At 38.5% G+C, this 23,385-nt stretch overlaps 1 protein-coding gene across 2 annotated transcripts in view; it reads right to left on the bottom strand.

Annotated features, from left to right (window-relative positions):
- The window catches only part of npepps (aminopeptidase puromycin sensitive), a 130,104-nt gene that overhangs the window by 78,183 nt on the left and 28,536 nt on the right, over positions 1-23,385 (bottom strand). Inside the window, exons 2-6 of one of the 2 annotated variants that reach the window (XM_064321485.1) lie at positions 22,305-22,389; positions 14,648-14,725; positions 11,369-11,490; positions 4,140-4,247; positions 3,004-3,204 (exon numbers count right to left, since the gene is read on the bottom strand). In XM_064321485.1, coding sequence (XP_064177555.1) covers positions 3,004-3,204; positions 4,140-4,247; positions 11,369-11,490; positions 14,648-14,725; positions 22,305-22,389 — 594 coding nt within the window. The remainder of the gene's footprint in view (positions 1-3,003; positions 3,205-4,139; positions 4,248-11,368; positions 11,491-14,647; positions 14,726-22,304; positions 22,390-23,385) is intronic. The other variant, XM_064321486.1, reaches the window with a different exon arrangement.

Below are 23,385 nucleotides of genomic sequence, written 5' to 3'. Positions count from 1 at the left end.
ATTGAGAACTTCTGAGCATAGCTAAGCCATATGTTTGCTGATAGACCTAGCTGAGATTGTTTTCTGGAGTACGTCAGAAGAGGAGAATGACAGCATTGATTCTCTGGAGGAGAACAATGCCTATTGAACACAGATAAGATTTCATCATCGATTAGAAAGTATTACTGCTCAAAATATTTTGGCTATATGCGTTATTTTTGAAAATGAGTGTCTTTTGAATAGGTTAGTGCTACTTTATAATGAGGACATTTCACACTGTAGAGTAAGCGTTCATTGGTAGCTCAGTCGTGTTCATTTCATGCTTTGGCTTTGACATGACGCTTAAACAAACAAAATGTTTCAGTGGACGGTAGAATATTCTTTTAATGTCGTCTTATCCCCATACAAGACATTACATACTGCAGAATACAGAAAAACAGCAGAGTTAATCATTACACATTTAGGTACGTGTACCACATTGTGTCACAATGTTTTGCATAATTTTTTCAATCTGATATAAGTGTTTCATCTTAGACCACCATAAGGGGCACATTTTTATGCTTTATAATGCTCAAAAAGCATTTAATTCATTTTTTGAGAAATACTGGATATGTTTCTGGACCCCTAGATATTTTTGACCACTGTACAGACAGAAAGCTTGTAATTCCCACTTGAAAATAATGCAAAAGTCAAAACAGTTGATTTGTAGTGAAATACATGATTATGTTGTGATCTACAGCAATTTAGACATTTTTGATCGATTTGGAGACACAGGGTACACTGCTTACTTTTTGCTTCATAGATCTTTAGCAGTTCTGCATGTCCACCCTTTCATTTTATGCACTGGTGGTCAAGGAGTTTTTGATCCAGAACATGTGTGGTTTAACCTGTTTTATATATGGGATCTCTCAGTATTTCATTGCAAACAAAAAAAGAACAAGTTCATATTTGCTTTTTTGCCAAGATAATTACATTTTTGGCACTTCATTTCTTCCTAAATTATGAATATAAAGTAATTGAATACTGGTACAAATGTCTTGCTCAATTTAAGCCATTTTCCAAATCTCTGTGATGCTCACAGAGATTTGGATGCTTTAAATAGGGTACCCCTAAATGGGCAAGGATTGGGAAGATTTGGCATCTGTGCAAAGGGATTCAATATTATAATAGAGTAAGACCATGCATTAAAAGTGCACAATCTTGTTTTCCTTCATCTGTGAGAAAAAGGACTTATCTTGAATAATTTCAAGTAAAGAAAGAGTTCTAAAGTTCTAAAAAAGATCCTTTAAAAAAAGATCCGAAAATGTAATATAAATAAAAGACAGAGGTGCTATCAATCACTGCAACAAATGTCTTTATTCAACAGCTGGTCAATTTGGGAACAATTTTGAGATTCTACAAAATTAACTATAAATGTCTGTATGTACGAATGTACGGTTGAGGCCAAACATTTACATACACCTAGGTTAAAGATATTCAAACTCAGTTTTTCATAACTCCGCACATTTCATGTTACCATACATTTCTTTTGGCAAGTCAATTAGGGCATCTACTTTGTTCACATCAGAGGTAATTTTAAAACAATTGATTAGAGACAAATTTATTTCAGCTTTAAATCACTATATCAAATTCCAGTGCGTCAAAAGTTCACACACACCAAGTTGACTGTCTCTTTAAACAGTCTGGAAGATTCCATAAATTGATGTAATGACTTTTTAGAAGCTTCTGATTGGCCAATTGTCATAATTAGGAGTTAATTGGCACATGTGACTGTATTTAAGTGCCTACCTTTAGAGCCACGGCCTTTCTCCCCTTGATACCATGGGAAAACCCAAACAACTCAGCCAAGACCTCAGAAAAAAAATTGTGGACCTCTACAAGTCCAGTTCCTCCTCAGAAGCAATTTCCAAACAACTGAAGGTATCATGAGCATCTGTACAAACAATTGTATTCAGCATTGTTATGTGCTACCTAAATGTTGTTGCACGCTTATGAGAGGCCGTTTAGGCCATAAATCATACTACCACTAGACTATTGACCAGGAGTAAGTGTTTTTCCCATACCGCCGCAAATCTGGCTTCTCTGCACCAGTTGCCTGTTGCTTTTAGAATAGTTTAAGTTTTATTAATTACTCACGAGGCCTTACATGGTTTGACACACAATTGTGTGTAAACTTTTAACTCCTTAATGTCTCCAGAGGCCTCTCAGATCTGCCAGCCTTGAGCTTTTGCCTGTTCCACAGACTAGGTTAAAATAATCAAGCCATTGCCATTATGGCCCCTAGGCTCTGAAGCAACCTTCCATAAAATATTAGGTCTGGTGATATAGTCTCTGCTTTTCAAAACTAGCCTAAAAATAGCCTTCTGTAATGGCTGAAAGCTAGTTGCTGTACTTTTTTCTTTTAATCGTTGGGTCTTAATGCTACCGTTCTATCATTTCCTTTTATTTTGTTTTATTATGTTTTACTTTTACTGTGCTTAGCTCTACTTTGTTTTATTCTTTGTGTTTTAATATTGCCTTTTTCATCTGTATTCTATATTGCCATTTTATTTGCAGTTGGTTTTCCCTTTTATGCTACTTGGAATGGTTCAGGTATCAAAGCAAACTTGCAATCAGTGGATCTGTGTCACCTGCTCCAACAGTCTTGCATGTGTATGTGAGAACAATGCTTTTCAGCGCCTTTCCCCAGCTTAGCACTCGGTTTTCTTCTTTTTTTTTTGCCTACACAAGTCATCCTGAAAAAGGACTTCTAACAAATACACAAAAGGGAAGGTTCATTGGACACAGGGGTGTCGTAGTGGGGGGAAAGTGGGACTGACTACCCAAGGCCCGAATGGGTGGAGGGCCCTCGAAAAGCCTGGAATGATGCGTGAGAGACATGGATCAAGAGAGGAAGGGGGCCCACAGAGACTGCTTATGAATTTTGTGCTACACCCCTGATTGGACAACATTTGTTCAAAGAAAACTCCATTACTAAAATGACAGGAACTAATTTATAACAAGTATACTTCTACAATGACTCACCTCCAATGCAAATTTCCCTTGTTCTGCCTTTCCAATGGGAGTATAGACACGTACTGTGACGCCATCTGATGACAGGCTTTCCACGAAATCATACTCGCCGATGACAAACGCTACAAGGTATGTGGACATGATGGGCGTGGTAGCAAACTTCACCTCGATAAGGCCGTCCTCCTCTGGATATGGCTTTTGATCAATGACATTCTGCAGAAGAGGACAGACAGAATGACTTAGCTTTGCTTGCTACAGTTAGCTGTGTCACCAAAATGAGAACCTTGGGTTATACCAGATATCACACTCAACTCCACTCTGTAAATTGTCTTTGTTATAGTTCTCTGTGAAAAGCGCTATACAAATAAAATTGAATTGAAATTGACTCAGCAAGTACAATCAAATAACCTTGTATGAAGCATACAGAATCCCTGGTACAATGTAGAAAGCTACAAAAGTAGTACCATTCAGTGCTAGCCAAACTACTGGTTGTTAATTTTAGCTAGCTATCTAGACTAGGCTGGTTTGAAAGCTGGATGTTACAGTTTGTCTTCATTAATTAGCTAATGAGTTGGTAAGGCATGAATACTTTCCTCTCCATTTGTACTGCCTTCTTGCCACCAAAATCATCTGCTTTGTCACACAAGTAGTGACATTTACCAACACAACTTTAGAATCTAATTCATCACAGGATGTGTGTTCCAGTGTAGTTGAACATGTCTAAAATGCACAGAATCCAACAGCCGATGTCAGTGCAGGTTTTATCAACACTATCTACTTGGATTGAGGTATTGTAACAGAACATAAGTGTGAGTTTAGCAAGTCTGAGGCTGCATATAACAAGTAGTGAGAGAAATGCATGTAAATGTGAAGTATGGTAAGAGCACAAATCTAAAGCATCTGGTGCAAGCAAACGAATCAACCTACCCTAATCTAATTAAGTTCCTATTGCAAAATAAGATGAGACATTAACCAGAAGAAATCCTCCCTCCATGGTGATGTCAGCTGTCGTAGTGAGGCCAACTATGTGCAGCACTCCCTGGCTGCAGTCGGCACAAGCATGGTCAGGGGGGGCTACAACTGCCCTGAGAAAGATTTGAGCACAGAAATTTTTTCAGAGATGATAAAATCAAGGGAACTAAACATACCATATTTGACAAGGCCACTCGGTCCTTTGGAACGATGAGGGTTATGTCAAAGGTGGCTTTGATAGCTGGTTCATCCCAGCAAGGGAAGGCCCGACGAGCATCAGTAGCCTGCAAAGGAGGAAAAAGGGGCTGAAAACATTTAACATAGCAGTCATCGTTGTTTAATGACCCTGGAACCACATCTTTATCACAGTGAATTTCAATTGCAAAAATGGATGACGCAGTGCCTTCAGAACACTCCCCCAAACGGATTATTTCCTGTTTTGATGTCAGTCAGGTTATGATATATTTAAATGGTATTTTTCCACCTCTAACTAAAAAATGAAATAGTTTCAAAAATACATTTAAAAAAATTTTATGTCATAATTATATAAACAAATAAAAACCACCTATGAATCAACCTGTGTTCAACTGCATGATTACATAATAAATACCACAATCTGTGAGGTCTCAGAATTGCAGATCAGTCACACTGTCATGACGAGCAAGGAAATCCTGTGTATATAGTCCAATGTAACAAAATAGGAAAAAATGTTACCAAGATCATACCATCTTACAAACCTGGGCAACCAGACAAGAAGGGCAATTGCCAGAGAAGTGACCAAGGGGCCAGCTAAAACAGACAAAATGTTGCAGAGCTCATTGGCTGAAATGTGAGAATCTGACCCGAGATCAACGATCTTTGCAGCACTTAACATATCTGGTGCTGTATTCACAAAACATCGTAAGGCTAAGTAGTTCCTAAACTCCTACAAATAACAGGTGTGCCATTCCTAACTTTAGAACTTGTAATTTTTCGGTTATTCACAAATCATTTTAGTGCTAAAATCAGCTCCTAAATCTGTCATGTTATGGGTAGTCTATGAGACTCCTAAGACACTATGACCAAATCACAAACAGTCTGAATGGCTGTAGCTGTAAATGGGTCAATGTTTTAGAAGCATTTAATAGCATCGAGCTTTTAAAAAGGTATCGCCCCTAGTGAGGGATGCAGTCAGTTCAACAAATTAAAACAATGCAATAACACCAGAGATCAAGGTTGACAACTCTAAGCTACTTAGCCACAAGTAAAATGCACCACAGACAAACTGGAATAAAGGTTTTTTTCGGCATAGAGAATTCCAAAGCGGCCGCCTCGATCAACTTTGATGTCACCTTAACAAAAAAAAAAAATACGACCAGCGTATTCCAAAAGACTTTGGCTCAGTGAATCACTATCATGTGTGCATGCAAAGGTGGCACTTCTCCAGAGTGGCGCTTTAGCGTTATCAGCACTAATGCAAGAACTAATACACTTCAGGGACAAAGTGATGATGAAAAACAAAGCTATTGTACTGCCTTTAACCTGTTGTTATAAATGAACATAGGCTAATAGGTTCCCAAACAGTTATCATGAGCTGGCTAGTCTTCTATCTAGCTGAATGCAGTTTTTAAATACAGAATGCCGAGCATTGCAGAAGTAACTTAGCATATAGCCTAAATAATAACTTTCTCTAGGTAGCCAGACCTTCCATTTGTTTTTAGTAAATAGTTCGGTTATGTGGCAGCGTTTTTTGTGCTTTGGGTTTTGTTTTTGCGCTGCTGTGTTGTTTCTGTCACCCCTACAGGAGAAGAGAATGACATTATGGTCCCATTGCAGAGATCCTGATCCAAAGATTCGCTGATGTGACCATGCGCTGGAGATCGCCTGGCAACCAGACTGAGCATGGTTAAGGCATATTGTTTGCTAACAGACCTAGCGGATATTGTTTTCTGGACTAAGTCAGAAGAGTAGAACATGCATTGATTCTCTGTCTGTCTCTATCTATTAAACACACATAAATTTTCATTCTTGAAAATGAAAAGTATTACTGTTCAAAATATTTCTGTTATACATGTATTTTAAAAATAGAGAGTCTATTTTATAATGAGGATGTTTCACACTGTGGTGTAAGCATTTGTTGGCAGCTCAGTCGTGTCACGGGCTACTCTGTTCACAACGCTGACATCAGCAAACCGCTCACCCCCCCGACACCATACACGCTGCCTGCCATCTGCTCTGTACAGCTGAAACCGTGATTCATCAGTGAAGAGGACCATTCTCCAGCGTGCCAGTGGCCATCGAAGGTGAGCTCTTGCCCACGCACGTCGATTGTGACGCCAAACTGCAGACAAATCAAGAGCCCAGTGAGGGCGTTGAGCAGGCAGATGAGTTTCCCTGAGGCGATTTCTGACAGTTTGTGCAGGAATTCCACGGTTGTGTAAACTAACAGTTTCACCAGCTGTCCGTGTGGCTGGCCTCAGATGATCCTGCAGGTGAAGAAGTCGGGTGTGGCGGGCTTGGGCTGGCGTGGTTACACGTCTGCGGTTGTGAGGCCTGTTGGACGAACATCCGAAATCTCTGAAACGACGCTGGAGGCGGCTTATGGTGGAGAAATGAACACCCATTACTCTGGCAACAGCTCTACAGGACATTCCTGCAGTCAGCATGCCAATTGCATGATCTCTTAACTCGTAAGGCATCTGTGACATGGTGTTGAACAACAAAAAACTCAACATTTTAGGGTGGCCTTTTATTGACTCCATCACAAGGAACACCTGTGTAGTGATCATGGCATTCAATTAGCATCTTGATATGCCACACCTGTGCAGGAGATGGATTATCTTGAGAAAGGAGAAATGCTAACAGTGATGTAAACAAATTTGTGGGCAAAATTTGAGAGAAATAGAGTTTTTGCACATAGAACAAATCTTTCAGGTATTATTTAAACGCATTAAAAATGGCTGTAAAAAAAAAAAATTGCGTTTATATTTTTGTTCAGTATAATTGTTGTTGAAACAGAATTATCAGTTAAATTGCTGAATTTGTTGATAGGTCAGTCTACAGTAGGTGGAATCAACCAACAAGTCAAAACAAGCTCCATATCAGGTTTAATGAACTGAAATCATACATTCTTTATTGATTGCAGACTCACTACTTCTGAATTACAAAACAGAAGACATCATACAAAACATTAAACAATTGATTAGGAAATACCAGAAGAGGGAAAGATGGATAAGGCAGACCCACTTTCAGTTTAAGCACCACAGGATGAAAAGAAACCAGCTAAAACACACAACCAAGGAACCACCACCAAAAATAAAGAGAACTCTTCTTCTCCCAGGCACAGAAACCAGCTGCAACACAACTTTATGTGGCCATCTTAAATACCATACTCAGCAAGGCTTGAGGATGTTTGCCCTGATTGGGTGATGTCGAGTTAAGGTGTAGGAGAGAAGGGAAGGGGGGTCAGACTAATTTATGACAATGACTCGCCTACCTCAAGATTGCATTCAAACTTAAAGGGAAATGTTAGGCATGTAGCCATGCAGGATCTCTGACCCCCCAATATGGTGTCCTGTCTCTTCGGAGACTGAGACAAACTCTGCAGGAGGTGAGACCCATAGATTGCCTGCCTACAATAGAGTATCAGTGGATTTTAAATTGCCCAAAACACATTTGCTTTGATGCTTGTGTAGGGCAGGGCAGGCCACATTCTTACAAACAATATGATATTGTATACAATTCACTGTTTCCCTCTCTAAGGCCATAATCTAAAGGCTACATATCTGACAGCAGATTTGATTCCACTTTCCATAAAATATTTACTGAGGTCATCCTTTTCTTCTGTATTTTCAGATTAATTGATTTAAAACAGGGAAGGGGATTATGTTCTTGGTTCATTTATGACTTGAATAAAATTAATTAAATTGTTGATTAATTGCATGATTATGTCAAACAATTTTATTTGTGGTTGAGTCCTTTAGGTGTATAGGTTCTTTTTTTGATACTCTCTTAACTAATGAACTTAGTTGTTTATCAGCGTCAAAATTACTTAAGCAAATTAAATTTCCTGGAAGTTATATAGATATAATGCCAAAGTTACAATACATGCTTTTAATATAAAACCACAAGTTTAGTATACAGGTACAGTATACAAAATAATATTGCATAAACATTAACAGTCAAATATGTGCGCATAAATTTGTACATAACTCACATACGCATATGTAAACATACATATAAAATAATCTTTTTGATCTTGGAAATTGCCTACTATGGATAAGAAATAGGTTTTACAATGAATTTTTTTGTCCTTCGAGCTTCCTTTATCTTCAAGTTTTGGGGTCGCGACAATTAAGCAATGACCAAGACTAGAACCACAACGAATTACTCCCATTTCTTTGAGTCAATCATCTGCCGAGCTATGAAATTTTAATTGTATATTGATCATAATAGCCTATTCATTTACACAGCAATTGGTAGCATTGCGAGATTCAAAGAGCAAGTGCTTAATTTCTTAATTTGAATTAAAACTCAAAAACAAGATGTCACCGTTTAGCTAACTTACTAAACACAAGTAAATTAAAACCAAAGTAGCTTCTACAGTTTTTTATATTATTAGTTTGTGTGGCAAAAATTTGTTTTGACCAGAATTCCAAAACATTATTTGTAGTTTATTCAATTTAGCTAATCCCACTATTTCATCCCACTTCTATTATAAAATTATGCAGAACATACATTTGTTTTATTATTGTGAGTTTTGTATATAATGGCAAAAATAGTTATCAAAATGACACAAAGATGCCACATTCCATGAGCTAGGCTAGCACAGGCATCGGTGTCAGAGATTTGGGGATATTCATTGTGCAGAGCTCCCTGTACTTTGTGAGATTTTGAGGAGAGCAAAAGTGTCAAATAAGGTGATTTTTTAAAAACTAGCTAGAATGGTTAAACTTTGCACAGGTTGTGGCTGTAGCAATACAACCTAGCCAGCTGGCAGGCAAACCCCTAGCCCAGTGATGTGTTGGGAAATCTGTGAATGAATAACCTATGCATTGTAGGCCTATGCATGGCCTAGCCTACAACAGTGCTGGTGGGCTGGTGGCATTCATTCAGGTTGACATGATGTGTATTGGAGTCCTGATCTATGTGGTCACTTCTGGCACTACGATCTTTACTTCACTCGTGTGTTTTTCTGCACCTCTGCACCTTGAACTGATGCACTTGTTGTATGTCGCTCTGGATAAGAGCGTCTGCTAAATGCCTGTAATGTAATGTGTATAGTGCAGCATATCCCATATCGCATCAGCAAAACTGCTCGCTAGTCTTCTTACCTGCATGATCACTGTCTACTAACTGCTTGTCTGCTTATTTTGTGGTTGCATGTGCTGCTGCTGGCTAGCCTTCTGGCAAATAGGAAGCCAAGTGCACAGTCTTCATGTCACATAGTGTCTCGGTCATCTAGACTCCTACAGTGCCTCCTCTTGGAAGACCAAGGCAACTGGAGTACCATTAGCACCAGGCTAAATCAGTAGGGGATCTCAGAGCTGCAGTGGTCCCTATAAGTGTTCTCACTAACCACTCACCCACACCCCCACTGCCTTGTCGGTTACTCCAGGAGGATGAAAGGCTAGGGGAGCAAACCCTAATCTGAAACCTGTGGTTGGGGGTCCGCATAAGCAGCATTCAATAGATTGAATGTTTGGCAGCCCCCAGCAGCTGAGGTCAGCCGAAAGTCATCATGCTAATAGAACAAGACTGACCAGGGTGGAGATGGTGGACGTAGCAAAGAGCACACCCTACATTCACCTTAATCCCTTCGCTGCGCAGGCAACTGCCCTGCCCGTACCCCACCCACCCTACGGCAACTGGGGATGATTGAAGGTACAGCCTATGGATGTGGATGGGCGCACCTAGTCAAACTTAGCACACAGGCAGTGGTTAAATGGTGGTCATTGAGACATAGGATTGGAACAGTGTGTCTCTTCCGCCTGGATGTCACTAATACACTCCTTCAAATGAAAGACAAGTACAGGACCTCATGGCAACACCCAAGCTCCAAACATTGGCACCTGCTGGATTACATTATTGTGCGCTAATGTGACCAAAAAGAGGTCCTCCCCACCAGAGCTATGCATGGAGCTGACTGCTGGATTGACCACAGAATGATTCGAGCTAACCTCTGAATTACAATTCTTCTAGAACACAACAAAAAAGCCCCCACAAAGAAATTCAACTGCAGCGCCCTGAAAAACCCGGATACCATAAACAATCTCAGGTCCACACTTGTCACAAACCTCAAGGCTGCTCCTCTGGTCTGAGCACAGCCTTATGTGACACGGCCCATGAATCAGTTGGTTTTTCCCAAAAAACATCATCACGACTGGTTAGACGACAGCACCCCTGGTATCCACTCACTTCTACAGGCAAAACATGCAGGTCACAAATCCGTCCTAGCCAACCCACACTGTCCCATCCTCAGAAACCAGCTATCACAAGCAGGAACTGCGACTCAATGAGCCCTACACACCATGGAAGACTGGTGTGTGAAGGAGGCCCAGGAGATACAGAACCTAGCTGAATCCAATAGCACACAAGGGTTATATGAGACTACTGTATATAATCTACAGCCCTCTGAAACCCACAATCACTCCAGTGCTTTCGGCAGATGGTAATACCCTTCTCAAAGACAAACTAAACGTTCTGCCTAACGGTCAAGAATATTCTTGACCGTTAGGCAGAACATTTCTGCACCCTCCTCAACCACACCAACCCCAACAACCCCTTGGCCCTCCCCTGAGACTTTGCCCTGGACACCCCTCCCTCATTTGTGGAGATTCTCCAAGCTGTGAGAGGGCTGAAGAACAACAAAAGCGCTGGCCCCAATGGGACATCAACTGAAATAATCAAGCAAGATGGATACCTTCTTCACCGCACTTTATTGCTCCTCAACACAATCTGGATGACTGAAGTCATATCCTAGGAAAGGAAGGATCAGTACGATCCATAACTTGGCATAATCTTTCAATGAATGAAAGGACATGCATGAAAGATTATGTTCCGTCCTGCCAATCAGTCACAGACAAACACACAGCATGATTCAATTTCCTGTGGCATGTAATATTTTCCTCCCAGTTATACAGGTTACATTCTCTTGAAGAGTTCTCTCATATTCAAAAGAATTGGAATTGCACAGCAATGTGTTACTGGCATCATAAAGATGTAGCCTAAACATCAATAAAATATGATAGAGACAAATAATAATAATGATTCCCATATTAACTGTATTATTGTCTGATTGCCCTTTTACAACTGACAACTACAGAAATTGATTCAGGAATGCTTTTAAGATTTAAAAACATTTTAAGTTAGAATATGAAATGGCTTCTGACATTGAGAGAAATGAAAAAACACATAGAACGTTTACCTCAAACTGTGTGACAGCAGCAAAGCGGATTTCTCCTGAAGGAGTTGCATATTTACTTCTGTAGAAGCCTTTCATTTTGTCATTCAGCTCTCCAACAAAGTCAATCTTCAACAAACCAGAACCTGTAAGAAGTTGTGTTTAAGTAAGCATGTGCATTCATACCATTACAAAGGAAAAGTTTACAAATTAAAAAATGTAATTTCATTGCAAAAATTCAGCACAAGATATATAAATTAGGTTATTACTTAACAGCAAATGACAGTTGCATATTTTTGATACATATGGAGTAGGGGCTGTAGATAACAGTTCAACATTAACAGCTGCTTGGGGCTTGGAGTTGCTTCTCAGTCTGCAGTTATCATTCCCATTACCAATTCCCCACTCACTTCCCATATCCTATTTCTGGTTACATTCTGCCCTAGACCAGGTCGTACCATCAGACGTATATCAGCGAGAAACGTCGCTGCTATCCTGGTACCTCTTCTATCATGTTAGCACCTGATAGTTTTGCTGGATGCATATTGAGGGATGAGGACCATTCTACTTGGGATGGGGACGAGGAACATCTGCTTTTTCTCAGAGTTGCTGGCTTTGAGACAATACCCATTTCTTCCACAATTCATCATCATCATGATCTCAAGATTGCCACCATCTTCTAGCTCTTACTCTGCTAGTTCACTGTCCTGATCAAAGATTTGTTCCAGTTTCCTTGTGCCATCATTCTTTTTTTCCCACATTGCTCAGACGGACAGTTTTCTCTATTCCTGATAGCAAGCGACAGATTGTAATGTTGTAGGGACTCCAACTGTGTCGGTGATGGTTCAGTGCATAAAGTTCTCAAAATAGAAAGTGCAATTAAAAAAAAAAAAGTAATTCCTTCGGTCATAACAAATACAGCACATTTCTCCCTGCCTTCTCCTTGAAGCACGCTTTACAGCCTACACACCTTCACTCACGTCTTATCAATTCCACAGAGAATGCTCAGCTTTCGTGGTTTGCTGGGATCACACACAAACAAATTGGTTATTCTTAGTTTCAGTGAAAACTTGAAAATATGTCAGTGACGTTATCTCCGCAGTTAAACCGATCATTTCTATGACTACAGCATCCACAATTATTCATCCCAACCCTAAAGGCTTTATCAACTTCATTCACACGACAAGGTGCTTGATTAGGAACTTTGTATCAAAGCACCAGTTATTCAGTTGCTAAAATATCTCAATCTGAAAAATTCAGGAGAAAACATTCAGAGAGAACACATCATGCGAATATGATATTTGTATTTGGCACCATCCCAATAGACCATATTGCACTGTCACTCTGGAACAGTTCATTGATGACTTCTGACGGTAGAAAATTACTTAATTCAACAAATGCTCCTCTGCACCCAACTCAAAGTTGCAACAACAAACAAAAGCTTTCTTTTGCTAGCATTCAAATACAATGTGTAAGCAATTGAAAACCTGTACGCCAATACCATTTTTAGCAGCTCTATAGCTCTGTCAAACAAGACAAACCCAAAAAGAGCCCTAAGATATGCCAATACAGCAGTGAAAACGCTGCTCACTGAATAATAAAATAAAACAAATTTTCAGGAATTATACCATGTCATTCTACTATCAATATCAGCAACTAAATATAGAATATACAGTCTTACCATTGGTTTTACATGTAAACATGTCCCTTTCAAGATTCAGTGGTCATTTATTGCCGTGATTAGGAATAAACATGCTAACAAAGTGGGGGTAGGCATGTACAACAGCCATGCGCAAAGCACCACTCGCAATTTAGACTAATGGTTGTTTGAATGATACCCATTTTATCCAGTACATACCAGTATGAACTTTCCAATGTTGTATCGCAGATCTCATTTTCATTATTGCAGAAGGGCTCAGGCCTGTGCATATCAGTTTGAACCATTAAGTCTAGCCAGGATACATACAAAGGCATATGTATTACTGCTTGTACTCACTTATGGTTGTGTCACATTTTTCATATTCTTATATTTGCATTGATTGCAAAATACCACTATTAGCCTTAGCTAATAATGCTCAGAACTTTTTGTATTGGGGACTAACTAACAGGCCTGATTTGTAGTTAAATATATGATCAAGTTATGATTTACAGCAAAGCTCAATTTAGAGATTTTGGATAGATTTTGATACATTCATTGCAAACTAACTTTGCTAAGATAATTGCATTTGTGGCACTTCATTTCTTCCTAAATTATGAATATAAACTAATCTAACTTAGTATTGCACATGGTACAAATGTCTTGCATCATTTAAGCCATTTTTCAAGTCTCTGTGGTGCTCACATCTGGAGTTATAAAGCTTTAAATAGGGTACCCCCTAAATGGGCAAGGATTGGCCAGATTTGGCATGTGCGCAAAGGGGTTAAAGAAATTAAACACCATTTAAAAGCCTAAGGTCTCTCCAAAAGGACTCTACATATTGATGGATTTCAATACCATCTAGTGTCCCTAATCTCCAAATCCGAAGCCCCGTCCATGACCTCACTGGGTACAAACCCTCTCGTTTTCTCTTTAGTTAGCATTCTGTAAACATATAACAGCAAAAAAAGGAAATATTTTGGTTATAGCAACTCTATAATACTAAAGCTGGTATTGATCAAAATCTACATTTTGCAACACTACAACACTAGCCTGTTGGGATACTGACCCTGAGCATTCCAAATTATTCTAGTAGTGATGGAGGGTGAAGAGTTTTGTTGCTCAACTCATTTTAGTATTGAGCACTTTTAAAGATTAAACACTGGAAAATATTTTCTTTGCTCAGATTTTATTTCTGGATTAATTCTGTGAATGTAAAGCACTATTTTCAAAGCTGTGTTCTAAATGGATACTTCTTTTTGGTTTCAGGAGTGAAAATCATTTTATGCACCCAAGGACATTGACAGAATTTTTTTCACTGTAGGAACCACTGCTGATGATTCTGCATGCTAGAATTTGATCATTCTAATAAAACCATCCCCAAAGACCCATTCAATTTAGCACTTCCAATAAATAATAGCATTTTAATATATGGAACACCTATGCATCAAGAGAAAGGCTGGTAGGAGGAGTTCCAGAGAGAAGGAACCTTCAATTAATATGAATAAGTTGAAGTACATGATCAATAGGCAGGTATGATTTAACAGTTCTGGTTTGGTCTCTTTTTTTAAATATGCAACAGTCACTGTGACCTACTCCAGGGCTCTTCACAAAAGTAAACCACATAATTCCATCTTCAACAATTCAGCAGACTCTTTGCAACTCACCTTTCTGTAGAGCACTAGGGAAAGACAAAGTGACTTTTTCATCTTCATTTTGATAGTTGAATCCGGTTGCATTTATTTCTGGTAAAGGAAAAAATAAAGGTTGCATTTTTTGGTAAAATTGTTCAATTTGATCTTGCAATCAAATTATGAGAGAAATATAATGTTTAATCGAGGTAAAATTGTTCAAAGATAGATTTTCCTCAAGAAACAAATTTTTTTTCTCAAAAACATATTGCCACCCCTAGAAACTCGCAAGAATCAAATCCCTGAGGTCTTGATAGTCTAGTGCAATATGCCAATAAAATAATGGTTTCTGGAACCTTGTGTAATCATTATGTATGCACCTTGCATCCACACGGTCAAAAATGTGCCATCCTCGCTGCCCCTCTTCATTGAATTTTAAACCCAAAATCAATTTTGCATGAAGAAACAACCTGTCACACTCATCAAAAAATACAGAGAATTTTTATTATTTGGCTAAAGGTACTGCATATAGCAGCTGATTTTTTTAAAATTACCCATCAAGAGATCAACATAAATAGCCTTTATAGGATATTAGCCAGGATATGACAGCCAGGAACATGTCGATGCATTTTACTTTTCACCACGCTGTGGCTGTGAATTTCTCAGTTCAGCACAAGTATGACAGTAGAGATGACTTCCTTTCGTCAGTAAATAGATTGTTCAGTCGAAACGCTCTTGTTCAACTAAGATTATTTTAGTCGAACAACAACAAAAGTTCTTTAAATTTATTTTATTGTGCACAAACTAAGGAATGCAGTCTGCTATTCTGAGTAAGTAGATGGTTGGGTGCGGTCAATAGAATAGCCTAATACGTTTGGATTTTTGCAATAAAATGTATTTTCTCATTTCTTGTACTGAAGAATGGTTTTTAAAAAACAATTTTTAAAAGAATGGTCCAAAGAATGGTCTTCTAAAAGCATTTTTTAAAAACATCTTTTTATTTGATAAAAACAGAACAACCGCCAGCACCAATTTTTTACATCCATCTTCCCCCATATGCAAATATGAAACCCAAATAGTCAGAAATTTTCAGAGACTGTTACTCTCCTTTATAGAAGCGCTTTCAAAGTACAAAAATAACAGGATCCAAAAATCCTGAAAAATATAGCGCCGATTATGTTTTTCCTAGAGTCAGCCTTTCTGATGGTAAAAATTCAGCTATCTGGTTCAAGAAAAACATAAGTTGGGTGGATTCTTCTTTCCAAAATATAAGAATATTTTTTTTTTGCAAAATGTCACATGGTGATTAATATTCTGCAATTTAAAAGATCTAATTGGAAATCAGGCAGAGCGTTTAATAGGTAAAAACAGGGGGTTTAAATCACTTTCTATACCTAAAATTGATTTAGTCATCTAGAATTCTAGAAGTTTTTCAAATCGCTTACATTCCCAGAAGAGTATGAAAATTCCTTTTTTTAGTTTTACACCTTGTACAGTTTGGTGAATTATCTTTACAGATTCTATGCATCTTTATTAGAGTGAGATAAAATTTAAAAACAAACTAACAAAAAAACAATTTGGTACTTGAAATTGGAAAATGTATTGTTTCACAAATGATTTGCCATGTATATTTATCTATAGTCTTGCCTAGTTCTTCTTCCAAAACTTTTAATAAGGACAGTTTGATCCTCAGTTTTTTTTTCCTTGGAAAGTGACTGAATCAGAAGATGCTTGAACAAAAATTGGTATTAAAAATGCCATACTTTGTTCTGAGATCAATGAATGATTTTAACTGCAAGTTTTTATGGAACAAGTCTTTAAACTGCTTTATGCCGAACTTCGTCCATTTACTTATATTAATTGATGTTAAATGTTTGTTAAGATTGGGATTCAGAGAAATATAGAGAGTATATGGAGCTATAAATGGTAATGCCCAATTTCTTCATTCAATCCATCCAGGATAAAAGAGAGTTAAAAACTGTGAAACAATGTTCTATATTTTTTTAAAATCTAATTTAAGTGTTCTATAAATATGAGTGACTCGATGTGTAATAGATCCACGAAACTGGATTCCATCTGGACTCATGAGGAATAAAGTCTACCCAAAGACCATTCTTGGTAGGGCTGACCAAAAATAATACTGGAGATAGGGGAGACCAAGACACCCCATGTGCTTTGGTTTCATAAGGGTTGTTAAATTAGGCTAATATGTGGCTTATAACACCAGATTAATTTGGAAATATACTTAAAAGATTTTTAAAAATGAGGCTGGTATGTAACATGGTAACTTGGTAGCTTCTTCAAAGAATACCAGAAGGTTTGTCAGGCATGACCTTTCCTTGCGCCTATCCCTTAGGATGTTGCGATTTTCAAGAAATATTTCCAACTTGTTTCTAATGATAGATTCCAGTAATTTACATGTGATGCAAGTTAACCTGTTGTTGGTGCAATCCCCCTAAGGGCCATGACACTGGCCAACTCAGACTTTCAGGGCTCCTGCAAAAAAACTATGAGTTGAAAACACAAACTCTGGCTTTATTAGTTATAAGATTCAGGACAACTATGTGAAAGACAGAGTTTCTAAGCGCCACCATTGTCGCGCCGGTCGTCCATTTACCAAGTACCCCCTCCCTGCAGTCTCATCTACAACTACACCCCCCAGGGCATGACACACTGGATAGTATTGTCTATCTGGGCATAAAAATATTCTTTCACCACTAAAAATTTGCATTCCGTCATAGCAACAAGGTAAACCCAATAACCCTAAGACATGCCAATACAGCAGTGAAACTGCTGCTCAGTGAATAACAAAATAAACGAGACAATTTTTTCTAAAATTATACCATGTCTACAGTCAATATCTGCGACTAAATATGGAATAAATACACAAGCTTACCATAGATTTTACGCGTAGAGATGTCCCTTTCACGATTAAGCGGTCACACATTGTCTTGGACAATCTGTTTGTGAAATATACACTCATTTGTGACGCCTGGGTATCTTCCAAAATAGCTGTGCGTAAAAACCACAAATGTTGTTTATGGCATTGTAGTCCTTTTTAATACAGTCCGGCTTGCTTGACATTTAATTTATTTAATAGATGACAGAATAAGCTTTCTAACGATGTATAATGTGTCTAATTTTACTTTCGGAATAGCGTTTTATAAGCCGGTGTGACCGAAAGCTATCTCTCATTATCGCCACCAAACGCATTCACTCCGTGATTGGAGTAAAAGACACAGGAGAACGACAGCATCGATTCTCTGCAGGAGAATGCCTGTTAAACACAGATAAGACTTCATCCTCGATAGTTAAGGATTACTGCTCAAAATATTTTGGTTATATATGTTATTTTTGAAATTGAGTGTCTTTAAATAGGCTTGTGCTACTTTATAATGAGTATATTTCATACTGTAGCATAAGCCATCATTGGTAGCTCAGTTGTGCTCATCTTTCATGCACCAGATTAGACACAAACCTGGAACATCAACAAAACGTTTCGGTGGATGGTTGAATATTGTTTTAATGTCGTCCCATCCTCTTGCAAGAAAACATTACTTACTGTAGAGTAGAAAAAAACATACGAGAGTTGATGACAGATTTAGGTACGTGAACCACATTGTGGCACAATGTTTTTGTATTATATTTAATCCAACATCAATGTTTCATTTTAAACCATCATAAGGGGCTCATTCATATGCTTTACAATAATAAAAGATGCATTTTATGCATTTTTGGAGAGGTTTTTGATATATTTTGGGATCCCTTGATATTTTAGACCACTGTACTGACGGAAAGCTTGTAATTCCCACTTTTATGCAAAAGTGAGTTTCTTAAGTCAAAACAGTAGTTTTGAAGTGAAATACACGATTATGTTGTGATTTACTGCAGTGCATGATTTAGACATTTTGGATAGATTTGGAGTCACTGGGTACACTGCTTACTTTTTGCTTTATAGATCTTTAGTAGTTCTGCATATCACCCTTAGATTTTGCACACTTGTGGTCAAGGTATTTTTTTTTTTTTACCCAGGAGAGTTTAACCTGTTTCATATATGGAATCTTGGTATTCCACTGCAGACTAAAAAAGAACAGGTTCATTTCTTGGGGGGCAAGATAATTTCATGTGTGGCACTTTATTTCTTCCTAAATTAAGAATAGAAACTAATTTAAGTTTTAATTTACTCACTGTAAATGACACAAATGTCTTACTTCATCTAAGCCATTTTCCAAGTCTCTGTGATGTTGAAACCTGCAGTTATAAAGCTTTAAATAGGGTACCCCCTAAATGGGCAAGGATTGGCCAGATTTGGCATGTGCGCAAAGGAGTTAAATGACAGAAGCCTCATCTGCTGTCAGGGGAAGTGAGCAGCACTGTTGTAACGGGGCAGAACTGTCCATGTATTGCTGAGTATGTAGCTAATAGTTTAATTGAACATAACATTCTATTTATTCTTTACCTAATCTATGTGACATGGAAAATTGATGTGCTAATCTTCGCTCCCTATTTAACCATTTTTTTTTTTTTTCATTTTAGTTTTGATATACAGATGGTGTTACGACCTGGTCTAGGGTCAGACAGGATGTGATAGGATGTAAGTTAAGCGAAGTGAGTAGGGGAGATAATACTGTAAACTGTTCCGTAACTCCGGGCCCTATCTGCTTATCCAAATCTAACTGAGAACTAGTCTTCAAAGGGTACTGGGAATGCGGCGGCTTTGAACACTGAGCTTTGGACAATTAGTCGGTAGTCTGAAACCAAATGTCCAAAGAGCATACCCCCAAAATACGCATTTTCACCCTGATCTTTTCAGTTATTTTTTATGATTCCATTTTTTTAAATTCACAATGAACATAGAAAAAAACTTTTTTTTAGGTTTACCCTCTGGCAACTTGCCACATGCCACAACACTAAGTCTTTACTTGTACAAAGGCAGTTTCTCATTATGGCTGTTAGTCCTTTGGGGATCATGATTAGTAGTAATCCGACAAAACATTCTGCCTCTGGTTCACTTTTTGGTGTATGTGCCTGTAAAAGCATTGTCATCTACTATATTTATAACAAACAATTTTGGGAACGGACACAAAAAACTACATTTTATTGATAGCGGACTCTACCACCTCCTCCCAAGCTGAATGTCTTCATGACCACACCATCAACCTAATATTTCAAATAAGACGTCAACAGGACCAGCACACATTAAATGTCATCAGGCCTTCATTGTTCTCAACTGGGTTTGTTTTCATTCATTATGCCACCGGTGTCTTAGTAAAGAGGCCAGCTGTGAACTATTTTGACAGCGGATGCACTCCATAATTGATTAGGCACTCCAAAATGGCCCTATAAGGGTATGTATGGCAAGACTGGGTCATCAGCCTTTTTCCAAGCTTAATATCTGCTTGTGAAAAAATAGTCGCGATGGGATAATTAATGATAACAACCTGGTTAGCTTGGTCAATGTTGCTGCCATCGGCTCATGTGATCTTTTCATCGACGATGTAAAGGTGTACTGTTTAGGTCAATGTAATCTTCGCCATTTCCTGGTATAAAAAACTCTATAGGACCGGTGTCGGAAATGGCCGACAGTGGCGGTAAAAAAAATATATTATAAATTTATAAGTATTATAAATATAAACATACTTCAAAGACTTAAGCAATTCGAAAAAAATCTGTTTCTAAAACATTTCATCGTTTAACATAAAAATTTTGGCGGTGCCAATAACTAGTTTTAGCAAAGTAATGTAATTTGGAAGAAAATATAAACAAAGTAACAGCTCACTGAAGTCAATAGCCGCGTTTCCACCAAAATTACCCGGAACTTTCAGTCCCAGGAACTACTTTACCAGGAACTAAAAGGTTCCTTCAGCCAATGGTTGTCTGCGTTTCCACCGGGGTCTAAAGTCCCGCGAAGATCAGGCAAATTAGCCCACTGACGTATGAAAAAGCGACGTTGTCGTCGGTCCATCTGTCATATGATTTCTTCTGTAACCCCCATACTACCGAAGTAGCCTACATTATTTTCTAATAACCGGGACAGCCCGGAGGGGTTTATTCCACTTGTATACAACGGGTTACCAACAATGACTATATATGGTTACTTTAGTATTTATTGATTTTTATAGATTTAATCACATGGAATTGAAATATTCTTCTGCAGCCGTTTGGGCATATTTTACCGTTGTCAAGCAAAACTGTCGTTGGTAGTTGAACTTGGACCGTTGTTATGCAACAAATAGGATATAACAGGCCAATAGTCAGATTGTAACTGTTTTATATATCCTCTCAAACACATTCATTATGTTTTTATGCGAACATTCGCTTTCATGTCTTGACATCCGAAGCGACAGAATGCATTCACATTTCCAATATAGCCTAACTGGCAACAACAGCAGAAAACATGCACACGTTGTAAACAATTTGCTGTTTGATTACTTTCTCATCGTCAATTCCATATAGGCTAATCGCAAAATGACAAGAATAGAACGAAAACTCGGACTTGCGTGAAAATTTAAATTAGTAGTGGTACAGCCACCGTTTGTTTTCCTTCGAAGTTACTGCTAGCCGAGCAGCGAAGTGTGCCCTCCAGATGCGAACCATGCACCATAAATTAGTCCATAGTCTTCCTGGTCTTTTTGTGGAATTGAAGAATGGCAGAGTAAAATTACGGCAGTCTGAAAAAGCTAAAAGTACGATTACTAGAATTATCCTGTTATTTTACCCTGACAAAAAGTGCGGAAGGTGATTTCCAGTTTGCTTTTACTGTATCACCAATGTGAATTACGCAGAACTACCGCATACCTCACATAACTATCAAACGTTTTGAGTCAATTACAACGGGCTAAGAAAATCCGGAAGAAAATATTCAGCAACCGAATTAATCCGTTTGAATGTTTTAGTACGTAATATGCTGTCCCAGCACGAATGCTTAGCATTTTATAAAACGAATACTAAAGCAAGAAAAGAACAGAAGAGCACACGTTATAATTCCAAGACGTTGGCAGGCTATAACCAAAAGTAGGCTACTGCGCCGCATAACATACAAGTTTGATTTGAAGTTATTATGAAAATAAATTGGTTTGCGCCTGCATATTTTCAAACATGGCGCCTGAAAATAGACACAAAAAAATCCCGTGAGTACTCGACCAATCAGAAATGTTCAGCGCTGCAAGCTCCACCCAAAAGGTTCCTGTACTTTCGGAAAGTACTACCCCCCGAGCAGGAACCTTTTGGGGGGTAAAACAAAGCCCCCGGAACTAAATTTAGACCCTAGTTCCTGCGGTGGAAACGCACTGAGTTCCTCAAAAGGTTCCTAGTTCCGGGGTATAGTTCCTGCGGTGGAAACGCGGCTAATGTAAACATTTTGGCATGCTTTCGCAAACAAAATAGTTACTGCATAGCTTATTCAGAAATAACTATCAAACCTTTTGGCCCGCTTTCAATTTAGAAATGCACAATAATAAATAATCGGTTTTAAATTTATTGAAACATTCAACCCACACCCAAAACTTAATTTTTACAGGACAAGCCACATACATTTTTCATCGGTCAATTCAGTCCATTTAAATCTGTTATTCAACTTTAACAGCAGAACATAAAATAAGTAAATAGGTAGCTATATTTGTAGCATGTACTGAAAGAAAAACTCTCAATCAAAGGTGTTCACTTTCTTGTAGATTATGTTATCTGCACTCACCTTCCCTGCCCTCTGGTGCAAAAGATGCAGTAATGATATCGATGTCAGCACAGTTCATCACAATCTGATTCGTCGACTGTACAACCTGCAGCCAAGAACAAAAGGAGGGAGGTCAACAGAATGTAAATACTTAAGAATTAGTAGTACAAGAAATGTGAGATCAACAATTACGGAGAATAATCAATCATAATCACAATGAAGACAATGAATTTGCAGTGAGTCTGCACAGTGCACCACTGCAGCAAATCTGTTCCATAAGTGACAGTGTTAAGGCTACATGCCATCCTCAGGAATTCTCCAAATTTTGGTCAAAATGTCCTTGTTCCTGCAATATCAAAAGGTCAGCTGTTGCAACCTTTTGCAGAGCTTAGATATGCTTAACACCTTTCGTCATCACGTGACAATATATTGGGGGGGAGATATAGACTGTCAAGCGACAGTGTATTTTATTAGTTTACAGCAACCAATTAAAGATGGTGAACACTAAAGGAACATACACTCACCGGCCACTTCATTAGGTACACCTGTTCAACTCGTTAACTCCTTAACACAAATATCTAATCAGCCAATCACGTGGCAGCAACTCAATGCATTTAGGCATGTAGACATGGTCAAGACGATTTTCTGAAGATCAAACCAAGCATCAGAATGGGGAAGACAGGTGATTTAAGTGACTTTGAACGTGGCATGGTTGTTGGTGCCAGACAGGCTGGTTTGACTATTTCAGAAACTGCTGGGATTTTCACGCACAACCATCTCTAGGGTTTACAGAGAATGGTTCAAAAAAGAGAAAATATCCAGTGAGCGGCAGTTCTCTGGGCGAAAATACCTTGTTGATGGCAGAGGTCAGAAGAGAATGGCCAGACTGGTTCGAGCTGATAGAAAGGCAACAGTAACTCAAATAACCACTCGTTACCGAGGTATGCAGAAGTGCATCCATGAACGGACAACACGTCAAACCTTGAAGCAGATGGGCTACAGCAGCAGAAGACCACACCCGGTACTAGCAAGTACCTAATGAAGTGGCCGGTGAGTGGAAGTTCATAATGGCAAGATTTAAGGAAGTCTGAAATCTTAGCAA

This window comes from Anguilla rostrata, chromosome 2, assembly GCF_018555375.3.
Source record: "Anguilla rostrata isolate EN2019 chromosome 2, ASM1855537v3, whole genome shotgun sequence".
Lineage (NCBI taxonomy): Eukaryota > Metazoa > Chordata > Actinopteri > Anguilliformes > Anguillidae > Anguilla > Anguilla rostrata.
This window is presented reverse-complemented; position numbering and strand designations above follow the sequence as displayed.